We start from the raw sequence: 19,455 nt of genomic DNA on the forward strand, positions 1-19,455 counted from the left end.
CAATTTTCTTCTTTTTAACTTTTCATGCCATGTAACATATTGGTTGCTAATGAATACTTCTGCTAAGGGATAGTTTGTTCCTATGACATTCAGGATAGAAACAGAGTGACTGAGTCAGTAGTTGTAATGCAGAGGTGAATAAAAACATTGACTGGCTTGTAGAGGAACTAATGATTTAACGGAGTGGAATCGCACTGTGGAATATTGACATGCTTCAATAAAATCCCACTGCCTGCTACTAACGTTAGAAGTAGTTCAGACAAGGTTTACAAGACTAATACCAGGAATGGGCAGGTTGTCCTATGAGGAAAGGCTGGACAGATTAGGCTTGTATCCACTGGAATTTGGAAGAATAAGAGGCAACTTAATTGAAACCTTTAAGATCCTGAGGGGTCTTGACAGGGTGGACGTGGAATGAAATATAAAAGTAGTGAAGTTTTGGTACAGTTGTACCAAACCAGTTGGTGAGACCACATCTGGAATACTGTGTACAGCTTTGACTTCTTTACTTAAGAGAGGATATAATTGCATTAGAAGCAGTTCAGAGAAGGTTCACTTGACTGATTTCTGGGTTGAAAGGGCTATCTTATGAGGAAAAATTGGACAGATTGGGCCTGTATCCATTGGAGTTTAGAAGAATGAGAGGTGACCTTATTGAAACATATAAGATCCTGAGGGGACTTGACAGGATGGATGCTGAAAGGATGTTTCCCCTTGTGGGAGAAACTAGAACGAGAGGACAGTTTAAAAATAAGAGGTCTCCCATTTAAGATGGAGACGAAGAGAAATTTTTTCTCTGAGTCATTAGTCTGTGGAATTCTCTTCTCCAGAGAGCAGTGGAGGCAGGACCATTGAATATTTTTAAGGCTGAGTTAGATAGATTCTTGATCGATAAGGGAGCCAATGGGTATAGGGGTAAACAGGAGGCAGAGTTGAGGCCACAATCAGATCAGCCATCATCTTATCAAATGTTGGAGCAGGCTCAAGGGGCTGAATGGCCTACTCCTGCTCTGAATTCGAATGTTCATATGTGGAAAGAGGCCATTCAGCCTGATTGAGTCTCTTTCGGGAAAAGCGTGTAGTGTGACACAGTGATAGAATTTTTATAGAATAGAGATTCATTTTAATGCATGTCACAATATTGAGAATTAAGTCATGTTCTGTATTTTGGAATGAGTACAGACCCCCTTCCCATGACCAAATCACCACCACCTGTGGGATTTGCACAGATGCAATTCTGCTGCTCAGTATCAGAGATGTTGCAACAAATTCATACTGTTTATAAATATATTCATTTGCTAATTGACCACAGGCCTTCGCTGTTGGTGTGACATAGTGGCCATTATCAATTCCAGTTACAAGCGGAAAGACACACAGATATATGAGCAGTACGGACACTGCTAAGAATGCCAAGCTGTAGGTTGTTACAAACTGAAATCGCGTCCTGTTCAACTTACATTTGTAAGGCACCTTTCACAACCTCAGGATGTTCCAAAGTGCTTTACAACCAATTTGAATTGTAGCCACTGTTGTAATGTGGGAAATGCAGTGGCCGATTTGTGCACAGCAAATCTCACAAACAGCAAGGAGGTTAATGACTAGGTATTCATTTTAATCTCTTAGTTCTGGTGAAGGGTCATCCAGACTCGAAACGTCAACTGTGTCCTTCTCCACAGATGCTGTCAGACCTCCTGAGTTTTTCCAGGTATTTTTTGTTTTTATTCATTTTGATGATGCTGGTTGAGGGCTAAATATTGGGCAGGACCCTGGGGAGAACTCCCCTACTCTTCTTTCAACAGTACCGTAGGAATTTTTACGGCCACCTGAGAGGGCAGATGGAGTCTTGGTTTAATGTCTCATACGAAAGATGGCTCGACCAACAGTGCAGCATTCCCCTGGTACTGCACTGACGTGTCAGCCTAGGTTATGTACTCAAGTCTCCAGAATGGAAGTTGAACCCACAACCTCTGACTTAGACATGAGAGTGTTACCATTGAACCATGACTAACAAGTAAGACTGGCCTTAAAGTTTCTACCTCATGATCGATCAGAACTATGGATCCTGCCCACCAATAGTTGATGAAATTTGCATCATTGTCACTGCTGCTTCTATCTGTTTGCAGGAACTGCACCAGGACAGAAACTTAGCAGAAACAAACACATTCTTTGTTAATTGGTCCAAATTACATGCAATGCTGAAATGCAACTAGAAAATGGTGGACAATAAAACAGACAGCTTCGGAAAGAAAAAGGGTCAAATTTTGGGTGTAAACCATTCATCAGATTGGCATCAACTGGGCTCCTTTAGTTACTAACTAACCTGCTGTGTATTTCCATTATTTACTTGTTTTATTTCTGATTCCAGTGTCCACAGTTTTATTTTTATTTCCACTGACCTGCTGAATTTTTCGGTCTTTCTGTTTGCTTTCCTTTCTCACAACCTAAAATTAGCCTTTCTCTTCTCAGAGCGCAAGCTGAAGTTCAGGACACGTTCATGACTTACCAGGTCTATGATGATGCTATCACACTGAGACTTGTCCAGGCAGCTTCTAAAATGCTCAGTAAGTACTGTTTGCTTCGGTTTTACTTTCAAGGTACAATTTTCCTGCCTGAATCGACATGTTTAATCGCACAATACAATACAATACAATGCAATGCAATATGTCAGGTGTACATAAAGCTGTTTAAAAAGTAAAACTGGACAGAGATGGAATTAAAGAACTGAAAGTTCCAATGGAAAAAGAAAATTTATGATGTCAGATGACTTTAATTAATTCCAATCAGTGCTCTGGGTGCATTTCCTCTGTCACTCATCCAAACAAAGAAAAGATACATGTAAACTATTACTATGACAACAATAAGAACACTTTGTGCTGTTAACTGGAAATGAACAGTCTGAGAAAGGGAATATTAACTTAATGGCACAGTTCTAAAGAGTGTGCAGGGACAAAGCATTCATATGCATAGATTTTTGAAGGCGATAGGACATATTGAGAGAGTGCTTAGCGAAGATTATGGTGCCATGCCCAGTACTGCTATGTCATATTCTGAACTTCAAACTAATTTCATATTTTTAAAAAACTAGACAAAAAGACAGGAAAAGATGGCTGCCCAAAGGGACACCTGACTCCTTTTGTGGATTAGACCAACTCCCCTGTCTCAAGCGGGAATCAAAGAACATTCCAGACTGCTGAGTCAATGCCCTTCCCTGAAATCAGTCAAAGAGGTGTTATCTGATTTGAGTGGGTCATTCTAAAACAAAGACATTGACTGTTTCAAACGCTCAGGGGTATTAACCCACAACACACAACATTGAACCTCCCCCTACCTTATTTGAAAAAAGACTTTAAACTTGGGAAAAGCCACATGGAGGCAGCCATGTTGTCTTTGCCTGTTTAAAAAGATTGGCTAGGAGCTGTTTGCAGCTAGTTCCACATAAAGCCATTGAACCATCGGCTCAGCCAGTCTGTAAACCAGACTTGAAACCAGCTGTGAGTCATCAGGCAGCCGGAGTATGTAAAATAAAACCACTTACTGCAGATGCTGGAGATCTGAAGCAAAAACAGGAAATGCTGGAAAAGCTCAGCAGGTCTGACAGCGTCTGTAGAGCGAGAAACAGAGTTGACATTTCGAGTACAATATGACCCTTTGGATTTGTGTTCCGATGAAGAGTCAATGTGGACTTGAAACATCAACTCTGTTTCTCGCTCTACAGACGCTGCCAGACCTGCTGAGCTTTTCCAGCATTTCCGTTTTTAGACAGAGTGTGTAACCTGTTCCAGTTAATGTTCGCCTGAGAACCAACCTCCTCAAAATTCAACTACAAGCAACCTCACAATCTTCTGTGAACCTTTTGCTTTGCAAGAATCTCCCTTCAACTTTAAAACATCAAAACCATCCAAGAAACTACAGGCCTATCACATGGGAGACTGGAGATCATAAACCAGAGACTGAGACCACTGTACCCTGTAAAAGTTCATGACTTTTATTTGTGTCTAATCTTTGTGTATGTGTGTCTGTGTGAGAACGAGTGTGTCTGATATGTTTAATTTGGGGTAAGCATGCAAGAATAAATAAACTTCTTTATTTTTATACTTACAAAAGCTTGCTGCTGAGTTATTTAATCGGGATACACACTCAAACAAGGTAAGAAAAGGCACACATTTTCCCATACAAACATACTGATCGTGGGCACTAAGAGAGGACATACATTCTGTCCATGGCAATGGGATCTTGGACTTCATTAAAAGGGGGATTGGGTACAAAAGCAGAGAAGTTATGCTGTAGATTTATAAAGCCCTGGTTAGGTCCAGAATATTGAATCCAGTTCTAGTCACCACAGCTTAGGAACCCAATTGAACAGCTGCTCTCCAGCATTCTTACACAGAGTGCAGAAGAGAAATGGAACATACTCCGAGACACCATCCACAATACTGCACTCTGCTGAAGAAGAGGGTTGGCAGGATGAGATGACGACTGTGTAGCAGCATTGTGCCAAGAAATTCAACCATTTTCACTTGAGTTGCCTTCAGAAGCTTCTGAAGATCAGATGTCAGAACAAAATACCAGACTCACCCGAGCTGGCATGCCAAACATCCACACCATATTAGAACATAAGAACTAGGAGCAGGAGTAGGCAATTCAGCCCCTCGAGCCTGCCCCACCATTCAATATGATCATGGCTGACCTCATTTCGGCCTCAACTCCAATTTCCCGCCCTCTCCCCATAACCTTTCAACCCATTACTAATTAAAAATCTGTTTATCTCCTCCTCAAATTTATTCAGCGTCCCGGCATCCACTGCACTCTGAGGTAGTGAATTCCACAGATTCACGACTCTTGGAGAAAAATAATTTCTCCTCATCTCTGATTTAAATCTACCACCCCTTAGCCCAAATCTATGGCCTCTCATTCTAGAATGCCCCACAAGGGGAAACATTCGCTCCATATCTACTTTGTCTATCCCCTTTAGCATCTTATATACCTCAATTAGATCTCCTCTCATCCTTCTAAACTCTAGCGAGTATAGGCCTAAACTGCTCAACTCTCCTCATAAGACAAGCCCCGCATCTTTGGAATCAATCTAGCGAACCTCCTCTGAACCACCTCCAATGCAACTACATCCTTCCTCAAGTAAGGGGACCAAAACTGTGCACAGTACTCCAGGTGTGGTCTCACCAATGCCTTGTACAGTTGCAACAACACTTCCCTATTTTTATACACTATTCCTTTAGCAATAAATGCCAAAATTCCATTTGCCTTCCTTTATTACCTGCTGTACCTGCATACTAGCTTTCAGCAATTCATGGACGAGGACACCCAGATCCCTCTGCACTGAAGCATTCTGAAGTTTCTCTCCATTTAAATAATAAGTCACCTTTTTATTCTTCCGACCAAAATGGATAACCTCACGCTTATCCACGTTCAACTCCATCTGCCAAATTTTGGCCAATTCACCTAATCTGTCCAAATATCCATTTGTAAATTTCTTATTTCTTCACTGCAACTTACTTTCCCGCCTATTTTGGTGTCATCTGAAAATTTAGCTATAGTACCTTCTATCCCTGAATCCAAGTCATTAATATAGAATGTAAGTAGTTAGGGCCCAAGGACCGAACCCTGTGGCACCCCACTAGTTAACAGCTTGCCATCCAGAAAAAGACCCATTTATCCCGACTCTCTGCTTTCTGTTGGTTATCCAATCCTCTATCCAAGCTAATATATTACCCCTAATGCCGTGTGACCTTTTCTTGTGTATTAATCTTTTGTGCGGCACCTTATCAAAGGCCTTCTGGAAGTCCAGATATACTACATCTACAGGATCCCCTTTATCCACTTTGCTTGTCACATCTTCAAAGAACTCTAGCAAATTAGTCAAACACGAATTACTCTTCATAAAACCATGCTGACTCTGATGGATTGCATTTTGACTTTCCAAATGCCCCATTACTACTTCCTTAATAATGGATTCCAACAATTTCCCAACGACAGATGTTAAACAAACTGGTCTATAGTATTTGCCTCCTCCAATTTTTGAATATTAGCATTTTTCCAATCCACTGGAACCTTTCCAGAATCCAGGGAATTTTGGAATATTATAGCCAATGCATCCACTATCTCCACTGTCACTTCCTTTTAAGACCCTGGGATGTAGGCCATCAGGTCCTGGGGACTTGTCACCCTTTAATCCCAATAATTTGCTCGTACATTTTCTCTAGTGATGGTGATTGTTCTAAGTTCCTCCTTCTCTATACCCTCTGCACTACCTGTTACTATTGGGGTGGTACTAGTGTCCTCCACCGTGAAAACTGAGGCAAAATATTGATTAAGCGTCTGCCATTTCTGCGTTCCCCACTATTAACTCCCCAGTCTCATCCTCCAAGGGACCAACGATCACTTTAGCTACTTTCTTTCCTTTTATATACTTGTAGAAGCTTTTGCAACCAGATTTTACATTTTGCACTAGTTTTCTTTAATAATTTACCTTTGCTTTTTTTATTTTTTTTTAGTAACCCTTTGTTGATCTTTAAAAGTTTCCCAATCTTGCAGCCTGCCACTGACCTTTGCAATTTGGTATGCCTTAGTTTTTGCCTTTATGTTATCTTTAACTTCCTTGCTTAGCCATGGAAGCTTTTTCCCCCTCTTACCATCTTTCTTCCTCTTTGGAATATATTTTACTGGGAAGAATTGAATATCTCCTTAAATACCTGCCACTGTTCATCAACTGTCCTACCTTGTAGTCTTCCTGCCCGGGCCAAATCTGTCCTCATGCCTATGTAGTTACCTTTGTTTAACTCCAGAACACTAGTGTGGGACTTGAGTTTCTCGCTCTCAAACTGAACTTGAAATTCTAGCATGCTATGATCACTCTTCCCTAGAGGATCCTTTACTCTGAGATCATTAATTAATCCCATCTCATTACACAAAACCAAATCCAGAATAGCCTGCTCCCTGGTTGGTTTCACAACATATAGCTCCAAGAAACATTCTCTAATACACTCGATGAACTCTCCCTTGAGGCTACCCTCGCCAATTTGATTAGTGCAGTCTATATGCATATTAAAATCACCCATGATTATTGCGTGCCTTTCGTACATGCTCCCAGTATTTCCTGGTTTATACTGTGCCCTACTGCTGAACTACTGTTTGGGGACTTATAGATTACTCCCACCAGGGACTTCTCTCCCTTGCTATTTCTTATTTCTACCCAGACTGACTCTACGCCTTGCTCTCCAGTGCCTATATCATTCCTTACTATAGTACTGATCTCTTCCTTTACTAACAAAGCTACACCATCTCCTCTTCCTTCCTGCCTATCCTTCCAAAACACTGAGTACCCTTGGATATTCAACATATTGAACCAGTCACAACCAAATTGGCTGGTCATGTAGCCAGAATGCCAGACACTTGTTTACCAAAGCTTCTATGGAGAGCTCGAGTCTGGAGTGGGCTTTCATGATGGTCAAAGGGAATGCTACAAGGACGCTCTGAAATGCTACAAGGACGCTCTGAAATGCTACAAGGACGCTCTGAAATGCTACAAGGACGCTCTGAAATGCTACAAGGACGCTCTGAAATGCTACAAGGACGCTCTGAAGGCTTCGCTTAGGGGTTTTGATATCGACTTCCAATCCTGGGAGAAGCTTGCCCAGGATCGCTGCACCTGGCGCAACCAAATAACAAAATGGTGTGGCTTCCTTCAAAAGCAAACACATAACAGAGACAGAGAGAAAACACAAGGGGAGGAAATCCCGAGCCAGCAACTCGATCGTCCACAGGATCCTGTCCTATTTGCAGCAGAACCTTCCGGACACAGATCAGCTTTAGCAGTTACCTGCATACCCACCAGATGGTGAACACCAGTCATCTTCATCTCAGAGGCCTACATGTGGGTATTCTATCAACTAACATACATGTAGATTACCCACCAATTTACATACATGTAGATTACTCACCAATTTACATACATGTAGATTACTCACCAATTTACATACATGTTGGTTACCTACTAATTAACATACAAGTAGATCGCCTACTAATTTACATACATATGCTATCTATTCAGTTATGAACATGCACTTGCCAATTAATTTACACACATGTTTTTACTCATCTGCATCTGTGAATTGTACACTAATTTCACGCCTGCCTATTTCTTACTAATTTATATCCATGCGAATGTCTACTAATTCACAGACATTAATTTGGCTTCCCACTGATTTTAGCCTCCATGGTAGATACTTGCAGTATTCAGCTATAATTAGGAGAGTAGGATGTCAAGTAACCAATTTCAACTCCTTGGACGATTGGAAAATCACTGTTTGGTAAAGAATGGCTGTTCTAACAACTGTCCTACTAATTAATCACACTCCAATTCTTAGTGAGATTTGGCTGTATTTGTTGGGATGTGTTAGAATGCGAATTCCTCAATGATTTTCTCAAAATCGGAGTTGTTAAGTGCTCATTTGTGCAACTTGTCAAGTAGCTGGGTGTGAGTCAATGTGATTAACTGAATCTTCTTCCGCTGCCACACAGATGTGCCTGCTGAGGCTGTCCTGAAACTTTTTGGAGGATACTTTTTCACTTTCTGCAAGGTGTCTGGGTATGACAGGATGCTGCGAACATTGGGAGGATCGCTAATGGAATTTATTGAAAACTTGGATGCGCTTCACAGTTACCTTGCCCTGTCATACCAGGTAACTGAACTCTCCTGAAAAATACACAGTGCTTAATAAAACCTGAGGGTAGGCTATGGTAACTGTAGTGATACAGTTCTACCAGTAATTCATTGTAGTGGCTCAACTTTTACTATAATTAGATTATTTTTAGATTTGAAATAAACGTACAAGTTAAGGGACTGTAAGGCCTGCATTTTTATAAAAACAAAAAACTACTGCGGATGCTGGAAATCCAAAACAGAAACAGAATTACCTGGAAAAACTCAGCAGGTCTGGCAGCATCGGCAGAGAAGAAAAGAGTTGACGTATCGAGTCCTCATGACCCTTCAACAGAACTGAGTAAAGTTAGGAGAGGGGTGAAATATAAGCTGGTTTAAGGTGGGGGGTGGGGGGGAGAGAGAGAGAGAGAGGGGGAGAGAAGTTGGGGGGCGTGTGGTTGTAGGGACAAGCAAGCAGTGATAGGAGCAAATAATCAAAAGATGTCACAGACAAAAGGAACAAAGAGGTGTTGAAGGTGGTGATATTATCTAAGAGAATGTGCTAATTAAGAATGGATGGCAGGACACTCAAGGTACAGCTCTAGTGGGGGTGGGGTGGAAAGACTGACAGGGTATTACAGTTATAGATTTAAAATAGTGCCTTTCACAACCCCAAGATGTCTCAAAATGTTTTACAGCCAATGATGTGCTTTTGAAGTTAGTCACTGTTGTAATGGAAATACAACTGCCCACTTGCACACTCCCACAAACAGCTATATGATGTATAACCAGGTGGCTTGTTTTAGCAATGTTGGCTGTGGGTTAAATATTGACCAGAACATCATCTTCGAAATATGGAGAGGGATTCATTTACATCCATCAGAGAGGGCAGATAGGACCTTGGTTTCACAACTCACCCAAAAGCTAGCACCTCTGACAGTGCAGCACTCCCTCACTAACTGAACTGGAATGTTGTCAGGATGGTGGGCACAAGGCTCTAAGTGGGGTTTGAACTCATGTCCTGCTGATTCAGAGGTGAGAGTGCTATCACTGAGGCACAGGTGATAAGTAGAACTAGACAGCAGAGTTTAATTAACAATAAAAACAGGAAATGCAGAACATTCTCAGCAGATCAGACAGGATGTGTGGAGTCAAGCAGAGACCCCAATCTTGACAGCTGCGGTTTTTGTGAGCAGATTGAGTGGGGGGTGGGGAATTTGGTCAGGAAATGCAGAGGTCCAGGTTTCCCTACAGACTGTGTCATTTTAATCTCACAATGTGCGTCTTATTTTCCAGCTGGTTCCTGGCCTGGGGATTTCCAGATGGAAAATGCTCCTGAGGAGACTGCAGGCCCAGGAACAGGTAGAGGGCCTGCAGCTGAGTGAGTTTGAAGGGGAGGTGTGGGGGAGTAGTCTGTATCCAGGTGGTCAATGGTCACTATCCCAGGGGCAGGGGGAGCCGATGCCTGTGGGTGTAGGGTGGAGGCAGAGGATCTTACCTGGAGTGAGCGGGTGGGGGAGATGTGGTCACTGATCCTGGTGGGAAGATGGAAGGGGGTTGATCCCAGGGTTGGGATTGTTACTGATCCTGGTGGTTTTCCGTGATCATGGTGGGAAGGATGGATCATGGACAGTGAAGCAGGTAAGCTTATGGACACTGGGCTGAAGCACCACTGATTCTCCTGGCCCACAAGCCTTACCTTTTCCATGAACTGATAATTCATCACTTGACCCACTCATTCCCCAGAACCCAATCCAGCAATGCCTCCTTCTTGTTGGACCTTAAGGTAGGTTGGTCCATCCAGGACACAGTAGCCTGCTTAATGGGCACCCATCCACTGATTTAAACATTTGCTCCCTCCGGCACCAATGCACAGTGTGTACCATCTACAAGATGAACTGCAACAACTGCCAAATCTCCTTCAACAGCATCTTTTAAACCTGCGACCTCCACCACCTAGGAGGACAAGGGCAGCAGACATGTGGAAACACCACCACCTCCAAGTTCCCCAAGTCACACGCCATCCTGACTTGGAAATATATCGCCATTCCTTCACTGTCGCTGGGTCAAAATCCTGGAACTCCCTTCCTAACAGCACTGTGGGTGTACCTACACCTCATGGACTGCAGCGGTTTGTTACAATCCCTGTTGAGACAGTTAATGTTTAAAGAGAAATTCGAACACCCAATGATCAATTGCAATAAATTATGCTACAAGATTACATAGTTTAAAACAAATGAGTTTTACTATACAAGAAACAAGTAAAGCAAACACTACTAAATAAACACTGTCTTAAGTGAATACTTATACTTTACATCAAAAAGCATAATAAAACACAATCACATACTTTAGACTAAAATTCTTAAAGGAGCCTCCCCTTTTCCTTATGACTTCTACCGCACACCCCCCCACCCTCACTTCCCCCCACAGAAACTCTTTGTCAGGCTCTTGGAGGTTCCTTCAATTCCAGGGACCAAACCAAAGTGCTACAGTTCTCAGGAATTCACTTCAATTTCTCCTCAGTATTCCACCTGTTCTCTGAGATGTGAAATTTCATGGGGATAATTCCATGGCTAAGTGATCCTCCAACATTCCATAAGCATCTCATGACTGTGGACTTCTTAGCTCAAACTTGAGCCTCCCTGCACCCTTGTTGAGTGCCTCTAACTAAGAAATACCCCTGGTTTCTGATAACCCTTTTGTTTCTGGTCTACAGCTGCTTTTCAGCTTTTAGAAGGCTTTCTTTCTCTGCCAGCTGTACTCAGGGCTTACACGCAGCAACCTGGGTACTTTCAGCTTCAACTCCAAAGACCATCTGAAAAAATTCCATCGTCAACTTCTCAGAATTCCAACCAAGGCTGCTTCTTGAATAACTCATCTCTGTGGCAACAGAGGTTAGTTGAGTTGGCCGATCGATTTTTCAGATTGATTAACCTTTATTGCTGAAAAGACAGACATGTTTCTGAAGCTTTTCATCTTGCACGTGTTAGGACAAATGCAAGAATGCCAAATTTCAAACGATCAAACAATTTATACTACAATAGATGCTGATTGGTTGGCAACTCATCCCTGATTGGCCGAGGCATTTGCCATGGAGAAAGCAATGGAGAACGATAGGTTCCCAAGCTCCTGGGTAATTCAAAAAAGATGCAAGGGTTGAGCATATTCCTTTTGTTTGCGGAGAAGAGTTTCCTGTGTATGAATGTATGTTGCTTCCAACGAGTGTAAATGAGCTATGCTACAAACTCAACTTATTATTGTATACAGTTCTGGGCAACATATTATAGGAAGGATGTGAACACATTGGAGAGAGTGCAGAAGAGGTTTACAAGAATGGTTCCAGGGATGAGAAACTTCAGCTATGAGGATGGATTGGAGAGGTTGGAACTGTTCTCCTTGGAGAGGAGAAGGCTAAGGGGAGATTTGATAGAGATGTTCAAAATCATGAGGGGGCTGGACAGACTATATAGGGAGAAGCTGTTCCCACTCGTAAAAGGATCAAGAATGAGAGGGCACAGATTTAAAGTGATTTGCAAAAGAAGCAAGTGTGACGTGAGAAAAAACTTTTTTCACACAACGAGTGGTTTGAATCTGGAATGCACTGCCTGGAAGTGTGGTGGAGGCAGGTTCAATCGAGACATTCAAGAGGGCATTAGATGATAATTTGAATAGAAACCATCTGCATGGGTACAGGGAAAAGGCAGGGCAATGGCACTAGGTCATAATACTCAATTGGAGAGCTGATGCAGACATGATGGGCCGAATGGACTCCTTCTGTGCCATTAAGATTTTGTGATTATCTTAACTTGATTGTGAGTGTAGCTATTAACACACTCAAGATTGTTCAACAAGTGCTACCCAATGGTGGAATCATATCTAACAGTAGGCATTTTGGGTTTTGCAAGAGCAGGCTGGTTGAGTAAGGTCTGCACTCTGCCTGTATTGAACAACCAAACAGCTCACCACCACCTTCTCAAGGGCAATTAGGGATGGGCAATGAATGCTGGCCTTTCCAACGACACCCACATCCCATGAAAGAATAAAGAAACATAATTACCATTATAACAGTGTCTGGGTCAGTAAGAGCAGGGCTGTTTTGCCCCCCAGTTCCAGGAAGTGGAACCTGTTACCCTCCCCCCGCCACTGACCTCCACAGCCCTTTCTGTAAGAGTGCTCGCTCGACAGCCTGTCAGTCAGACTGTCAATCAGGTTGTCAATTCGCCTGTCAATCAGCCAGCCAATCATGTAGTGTGCTCTGACCAGGACATTGTATATCTGAAATGTGATTTCTACACCCTTGCATCCCAGCCCTCTAGATATAAAGGCCAACATTCCATTAGCCTAGTAATTCTCTGACTTCATACAGACAATGGAGAGCCTCATCTGGTGGTAGTGCAGATAGAACCATAGAACCCTACAGCACAGAAGAAGGCCATTCATCCATTATGCTTGAACTGGCCCTTTGAAAGAGCTATCAAATTAATCCCGCTCCTCAGCTTCTTCCTCAGGGCTCTACAATTTTTTCCCTTACGAGTATCTATCCAATTCCCCTTTGAAGGTCACTATTGAACCTGCTTCCAGACCCTCTAACCAGGGGCACAGGGTCAAAATTTTATAGTCCTTTATGTTTCAGCTCTGAAAGCAAATACCAAAATATACTTGCCAAAATGAATATGTCAACCAATAAAAGGCTCTGTATTATCTGATTATTAGGAGATGAAAGCACCATCTTTTCGAGTGGAGAAGAGGGAAGGTGGAGAGATGTGGCTTCATTACTATTCTGACAGAAGAGGGCTCTGTCATATAGTCCCAGGTACAAACTGCATTATTAGCTGGCAATTGTCTTTCAATTGATAAGAAAGTTTGTAAGCATTTTCTATTTGTTGTACAGGTGAATCACCTCTAGCTAATATATACATCCAACCTTTTGAGCCTGACCTATCCTTCAGTCAGATTTTGGCTGATCTGTACTTCGATAGGGCAGGTGGCTCCCAGAGCAGATGATTCTTGTAACTCACCCCTTTTCTTCACGTTACTTTTCCACTGTTTTTTGTGGGGTAAAGGCCTGGCTCCGAATTTCCTCGAAGCTGCTCTGGCTCCACAGAATGTAACTTAATGTAACTTCGGCGGAAGAGAGGCAGAGACCCCGTTTGTTTGTTATTCCATATGGGTCTTCTCGATTGAGTGTACAAAATATAATTTTGTGCCAGCAATGTGAAACAGGGCCCATCAGTTGAGTCGTTCAGTGCACTTTCATATTCAAGCAACATGGCGTGAATGCTCTCCAGCTGTGCTAATACTGATGGTCTTGATGTACACTTACTGGATATGTTTATGAAATCAACCAGTTATTGTGGGATGGATATTTGTCTGTATGCCTGGATGTTAGTCATTGTCTGGATAGTGCACAGAGAGGAAACTTGTTCCTAACTGAACTCAGAGGGAAAGATATATAGACAGATAGACAAACACTTAGTTTCCCTGTAACAAAAACAAAAATAGCTGGAAAAACTCTGCAGGTCTGACAGCATCTGTGGAGGGAAAGACAGAGTTAACGTTTCGAGTCCATATGACTCTTCTTCAGAACTAAAGAGAAGTAAAAATGTGGCGAAATATATATTGTTTAAGGAGGGTGGGACAGGTGAAGCTGGATAGAAGGCCAGTGATAGGGGGAGGCAAAGGAGAGATTGCAAAAGATGTCATAAACAAAAGGTTGAAGGGGTATTAAGGAGGTGCTAATACTAAGAGTAGAAAGCAGGATAAGCAAGTGACAGATGGCCCTAGTGGGGGTGGGGGGGGGGGGGCACGGAGGGGTCGGGGGGGGGGCACGGAGGGGTCGGGGGGGGGCACGGAGGGGTCGGGGGGGCGGAGGGAGGGGATGGTGTGGGAGAACAGATCAAAATAGGCTAAAAGGTGGGGATAAAACAATGAATGGAAATAAATTTTTAAAATATAATAATAGAGATAGGTGGGGGAAAAAATATATATATAAAAATTAAAAAATAAATATTTGAAAAGGGATCAAAAAGAGGTGAGGATGGAGGAGAGAGTTCATGATCTGAAGTTGTTGAACTCAATATTCAGTCCGGAAGGCTGTAAAGTGCCTAGTCGGAAGATGAGGTGCTGTTCCTCCAGTTTGCGTTGAGCTTCACTGGAACATTGCAGCAGGCCAAGGACGGACATGTGGTCATGACAGCAGGGTGGAGTGTTGAAATGGCAAGCGACAGGAAGGTCTGGGTCATGCTTGCGGACAGACTGAAGGTGTTCCGCAAAGTGGTCACCCAGTCTGCGTTTGGTCTCTCCAATGTAGAGGAAACCGCATTGGGAGCAGCGAATGCAGTAGACTAAATTGAGGGAAGTGCAAGTGAAACTTGAAAGAAATGTTTGGGCCCTTGGACAGTGAGGAGGGGGGAAGTAAAGGGGCAGGTGTTGCACCTTCTGCGATTGCATGGGAAGGTGCCAGGGGAGGGAGTTGAGGTACAGGGGGTGATGGAGGAGTGGACCAGGGTATCCCGGAGGGAACGGTCCCTACGGAATGCCGACGATAGGGGGGGGGATGAAGGGAAGATGTGTTTGGTGGTGGCATCATGCTGGAGTTGGCGGAAATGGTGGAGGATGATCCTTTGAATGCGGAGGCTGGTGGGGTGAAAAGTGAGGACAAGGGCAACCCTATCATGGTTGGGAGGGAGAGGAAGGTGTGAGGGCGGATGTGCGGGAGATGGGCCGGACATGGTTGAGGGCCCTGTCAACCACCATGGGTGGAAAACCTCGGTTAAGGAAGAAGGAAGACATGTCAGAGGAACTGTTTTGGAAAGTGGCATCATCGGAACAGATGTGACGGAGGTGAAGGAACTGAGAGAATGGGATGGAGGAACAGCACCTCATCTTCCGATTAGGCACTTTACAGCCTTCCGGGCTTAACATTGAGTTTGACAACTTCAGATCATGAACTCTCTCCTCCATCCTCACCCCTTTTTGATCCCCTTTTTTCAAATATTTATTTTTTAATTTTTATACATATATATATTTTTCCCACCTATTTCTATTATTATATTTTTAAAATTTATTTCCGTTCATTGTTTTATCCCCACCTTTTAGCCTATTTCGATCTTTTCTCCCACACCGTCCCCTCCTCCCACCCCAGCCCCACTAGGGCCATCTGTCACTTGCTCATCCTGCTTTCTACTCTTATTGTCACCATTAGCACCTCCTTTAGCCAGTATCACCACCATCAACACCCCTTCCACCTTTTGTTCATGACATCTTTGACAATCTCTCCTTTGCCTCCACCTATCACCGGCCTTCTATCCAGCTTCACCTGTCCCACCCCCTCTAAAACAGCTTATATTTCACCACATTTCTACTTCTCTTTAGTTCTGAAGAAGAGTCATACGGACTCAAAACGTTAACTCTGTCTTTCTCTCCTCAGATGCTTTCAGACCTCCTGAGCTTTTCCAGCTATTTTTGTTTTTGTTTCAGATTTCCAGCATCCGCAGTATTTTGCTTTTAACTGAGTTTCCCTGTACTGTAGTGGAGTGTTAGCCTAGATTATGTACTCAAATTGGGAAGGAAGATCAGATGGGTTCTAAGTATGTCGTCCTCCCTGTTCAGTTCTCCTCTCCACACTCTTCCCGGATGATCCCTCATGCTGAAGGCAACAAAGTTGAACATCGACACATCCCCAGTGGGATCCAATGAAACTATATCACTCTTTCCTTAAATGTCTATACTCCAGGGATAATACAAGCTGTAGCCAAAGATTTCTTTGATACAGAGGTGGAGATGGAAATCCTTGACCAGTCGGAAGAGGAAGAATGCACGGAAAAGATGGAGCATGTGGTTTTTCTTGTTGTCCAGAAGAAGCTGTCACAGCGGCAGAGGGAGAGGCCAGAGACAAGCATGCAGTCCAAGGGAAAACAGCTGGATAAAGAGGTAGATTTTACACATTCTGCAAGATTCCAGGTCAGTGAAGTCAAATCTTCAAGGCTTGGAGGGTACCAACTGCCAAGGTCACTTCTCAAGACTTTCCAAATCCTCTACTCTTTTAAATCATAGAATGATGCAGCAAAATGTGGGGCCATTCAGCCTTTCATGCCTGTACCACCTCTTTGGGAAAGCTACACAGTTAGTCCCACTCCCTTTCTTTTCCCTTAGCCCTGAAAATGTTCCTTTTCAATTTCCTTTTGAAAGATACCATTAATCTGTTTTCACCAGCCTTACAGATGGTGCATTGCTGATCACCATAACTGCTCATATGTACATTGAATAACTCTTCCTTTAAAACAGCAGAGAGGAATTTGCTACAAATCCATTAAAGCTTTGTACATTATGATCCCTGTAGAGACCGATAACTTTTAAAAAGAGATTAATTTCCCAGCGACCGAAGGAAATAACCGAAAGACAAGATTTCACATTTTATGATGTTTACTGTAACAAAAAACTAAAACCAACACAGACTAAACATTATCCAATAGGCAACTAATACTCTAAACTAAAGAAAAGGAACATTTGCATTAACCAAGCAATGCACTCAAAGTATGTCATATGAAATGTTTTTACTCTACGCCACACTTCTGGCGGATATGCAGCATTAACGATTATGTCCCAAGTTACTCCCAACCTTCCAGCAGGCTCACTTGTCCCTACCATGCCAGGTTGAATCTTCCAGTGTCCTTTGAAAATCATTCCACCAGCAAAGCCGCCTGGGCGACTCCTTGTTCCTTAAATCTCCAAAAGTCTCATCTATTCCATCCTCTTCTCTTCAAACAGAGAACCAGGTCTCATCAGCATCCTGCTTGGTTGATAACACAAAAACAGTGCTTCCTGCTCTTCACAGTAGTAGCTCCTTTTGTCCCTTTCTCTTTCCATGTTTCTGTGTGTCGGTCTACAAAAAGCAGCTGTCCCTCTTTCCATGTCAAGATGTGAAAACTGTCGTTTAATTTCAATACATTTTGGTTTGGCTTTCTTTCCCCATGACAACCAGATCACATTGGCCTTTCTATGGACAGATGTTTAGTGTGAGCTCACTATCCCCCTTTCTAGAATATTCTCTTTCACTTTAAATTAAAGGAGACTTTTTAAAACATTATTGTTTTGTAAAGCCCCACATTTATAACAGCATTGATGGCATTAAGAGTCATCAACACCCTAACATTGCATGGTAGAACTGCTGTGAATACAGTGGATGTGGGGTGATGGCCAGGACTGGCTGTTAGAGTTGGATGTTTAATATCGTGTTCAGAGGGGAAGGAGGAATCTGTTCATTTATATAAGAGTTATTGGGACGCAAAATGCCAATCAGAAACCTTGGTGTTAGCAAAATTCGTACGCCTTTTAAAAGGGAAGTAGATAACTATTTTAAAGTAGTGTGGGGAAATAATATGGGAATGCACAGTTGTTTCAGATTGTTCAACAGGTGTGATAGGCTGAAAGACCTCCTTCAATGCTATGTGATTCTGTGGGACTGATTTCAATTTGAGTTAATGGGTATAATAATCTCAGAACAGGGCCAACAGCTTTACGGCCCCCTTAGTGCCAGCGATGTGCTTGCCGCCATTTTAAAAGGGGCCTACTGCTGGGTGGCAAAAGCCTCTTTTAGGAAGTCAGTCATTTCTTCCAAAAGTGCTGCCAACTGAGCCAAGACCAATACCTAAAAAGCACGTTGAATATCGAGCATGCGCGTATTAGTCAGGGTGAACTGATAGCAGAAATCTACTACTAACATCTTTGTACATTGTTTTATTTATCTGCCGTATATGTAGAGGGAAATGTTCCACTTCTCCAGCCAATAGAGTTTCTAACTCTCATTTCACATATAGCTGGAGGTTTCATCATTTGACCTCCCACCTCCAACCACCCCACCCCCACGTTCCTTCATTAGTCATCCGACATGTCCATTCTTGTGCCGCCCCCACCTTCGCACACACAGTGGAGAGTGAACAGATTGTTCTTTACCTGATTGAATGAATAATTCTTGACTGCCAGTAAAACAGCCTCTTCCGCTGCCTCCCCCCATCTCCAATATTTTTATAGCCAATAAATAAGTGTTCAAAGAAAATTTAAACAAAATGTCATTTTTTTTTTCAAAGCCCTGACCATTTTATTTCAGTTTGCTCACTCCAGTGCCCTTGGGTCGAATCTTTACTCCTGCAGGGTTGGCAGTCGACTGGCTGAGGGGTAACCTGGCTGAGAAGATTACCGACCCATTATGGAGCCCACTTGGTTTCACTTTCATTGGTTTCTGTTCAAGTTGAGACTCACCACCAGGGAAGGTAGATGCATCTCCTCAGAAACTGATTTCCTTTCTGACTTTGTACCATAGGAGATTGAGAGGTATTTGCATAAGATGAAGGAGAAATATCACGCACTGTCGCACTGCTCAGTCAAGAGGACACACTGGGACATTCTCAGAAACATTGTGAAATTTGGCCAAAGTATGTTTCATTATATATAATAACTATGCTTTAAATGATATTGTTTATTGACAGAGCACTTAAAGGGCACCAGAATTCCTTAGGGAAGGCCTTCCTTTTGCTATATTGCTCATATTTCCCAACTGTTAATATCCAGGAATGCTTTAATCCTTTGGTTAAAGAACACTCAGGTCATTAATTAACCCGAATGGGATTAAGTGCAACATGGGAGCTGGCTTCTTGGCCCTGTGTTCAAATTTATTCTCCAGATGAGCAAATATTCCCAATCCCATTTACCTGGCTCTGTTTCTACAGACTTTACCCCTTTTCTCTTCATACTGGAGAGACAGGGTGAGGTGAGGGGTGAGACTGGGGGGCGGAGAGACA

The 19,455-nt window shown here is 42.8% G+C and overlaps 1 protein-coding gene across 1 annotated transcript in view; it reads left to right on the forward strand.

The window, feature by feature from the left end:
- Positions 1-2,479: 2,479 nt before the first annotated feature.
- Positions 2,480-19,455, forward strand: part of gucy1b2 (guanylate cyclase 1, soluble, beta 2) — a 34,521-nt gene continuing 17,545 nt past the window's right edge. The window contains exons 1-5 of the mRNA XM_078560599.1: positions 2,480-2,561; positions 8,536-8,696; positions 13,370-13,469; positions 16,392-16,588; positions 18,978-19,089. Of these exons, the coding sequence (XP_078416725.1) occupies positions 2,495-2,561; positions 8,536-8,696; positions 13,370-13,469; positions 16,392-16,588; positions 18,978-19,089 (637 nt within the window). The 5' untranslated portion in view covers positions 2,480-2,494. The remainder of the gene's footprint in view (positions 2,562-8,535; positions 8,697-13,369; positions 13,470-16,391; positions 16,589-18,977; positions 19,090-19,455) is intronic.

The sequence above is a fragment of the Cetorhinus maximus genome, chromosome 16 (genome assembly GCF_964194155.1).
Source record: "Cetorhinus maximus chromosome 16, sCetMax3.hap1.1, whole genome shotgun sequence".
NCBI classification, from domain to species: Eukaryota; Metazoa; Chordata; class Chondrichthyes; order Lamniformes; family Cetorhinidae; genus Cetorhinus; species Cetorhinus maximus.